Here is a 1,338-nt window from a genome sequence, read left to right on the forward strand (position 1 = left end):
TTAAGCATTTGTCCTACACATAATAGGGTTTTAGTGATTTCTAGCAGTAAGAAAACTTCAAACTCATACTTGGCACCAAAGGAAGTTTGAGTTGTAACGAACCTTTTTCCTGTTGCTTGCAAATATACACCGTTCCCAATCTCAACTGTCGAATGATATTGATCATCTATTTCAACAAATAGCTTCACATTTGGAGTCATGTGATTTGAAGCTTCACTATCTAGAAGCCAAAAGTTTGCTTCAACAGTCTTTAAATTTCCAATTTGAGCCATAAACAAATGTTTTTCAACTGTTTCAGCTTTCTTGACTAGTTCATCATCCTTAACTTGAGTCTCAACTTTGTTCTTGCAGACTCTCTGTAAATGCCCTAATTGGTTATAGTTTCTACATCTCACATTTGATCTAAACTAATAGCTAGCCTTGACATGACCCTTTCTCTTGTAGTGAGAACATATGTGAACCTTGCCTTTTTTCTGTTGATTTCTATATGCAGATTGAAACCCTTTATCTTTCCGTTTCTGTTCACCGAAGCCTTTTGTTTTGCTTGGATCTCCCACTATTTTTCCTTTCATTATGGCAAATAATGCATTTTCAATTACACTATCACTTTTCATAACCCTTTTTTGTTTAGATGCTTGGAGAGCATATGCCCCATCTGATAGTGGCATTTTGGAGAGTTCCTTTTCCAGAGAAGCAACTGTAGCTTTAAATCCTTTTGGTAAAGATACAAGGGCCTTTAGAACAACTCTTTTTTCTAAAATATTCTCGAGAGAGAGTTTGAGTTGATTAACAACTCTCACAAGTCTATTGATGAAGTCTTTTACATTCTCCAAATCCTTCATTCTCATTGTACCAAACTCTCTAGTCAAGTTCATAATTTGCATTTCTTTGGTTTTTTCAAAACCTTCAAATTGAACTTTCAATCTTTCCTAGGCATCTTTGGCAATTTTACACCTCATAATTCTTACATAGCATCTGTAAGAGCTCCTTAGATGTAAAACAAGGTTCGATATCATTTAGCCACTCCCTTGTGATACTACTTGACTTAAGCTAGGGTTGTATTATCTATTAAAGCTAGAACGTCAACTATTGATTCAACAACATCCCAGAGGTCAAGACTTCTAAGATATGACTCCATTTTTTCATACCAAATTGGGTAATTTTCTCCATTGAAAATTAGAGGTGATCAAATGCTGAATGTAATGTTTGATAGAGATGTAGAGGCCATAATGTTTACAAGTGAGTGTATATTTTATTTCAAATAAAGGTTTTTAGGTCCAAATGGCTGTGTTGCAATCCCTTAAGAGCTTAATTAAGCTTTGATACCATGTTGAGAAC

General features: G+C 34.8%; 1 protein-coding gene across 1 annotated transcript; it reads right to left on the reverse strand.

The window, feature by feature from the left end:
• LOC148762042 (uncharacterized) lies at window positions 1-848 on the reverse strand. The gene is made up of 3 exons (XM_088807632.1): window positions 462-848; window positions 103-356; window positions 1-13 (listed from the first exon to the last, which is right to left on the reverse strand). Exons 1-3 carry the CDS (start codon window positions 846-848, stop codon window positions 1-3), a joined length of 654 nt encoding a protein of 217 aa, XP_088663758.1.
• Between the last annotated feature and the right edge of the window lie 490 nt (window positions 849-1,338).

This window comes from Theobroma cacao, chromosome 6 (genome assembly GCF_053813885.1).
Source record: "Theobroma cacao isolate CCN51 chromosome 6, ASM5381388v1, whole genome shotgun sequence".
NCBI classification, from domain to species: domain Eukaryota; kingdom Viridiplantae; phylum Streptophyta; class Magnoliopsida; order Malvales; family Malvaceae; genus Theobroma; species Theobroma cacao.

What these genes read in the sequence shown, in the direction of transcription:
- LOC148762042 (XM_088807632.1), bottom strand. Translation starts at nt 848, where the DNA reads ATGAGAATGAAGGATTTGGAGAATGTAAAAGACTTCATCAATAGACTT. An exon ending in ATCAACAGAAAAAAGGCAAG is followed by an intron (nt 357 to 461) that starts GTTCACATATGT and finishes GGGCATTTACAG; the next exon opens with AGAGTCTGCAAGAACAAAGT.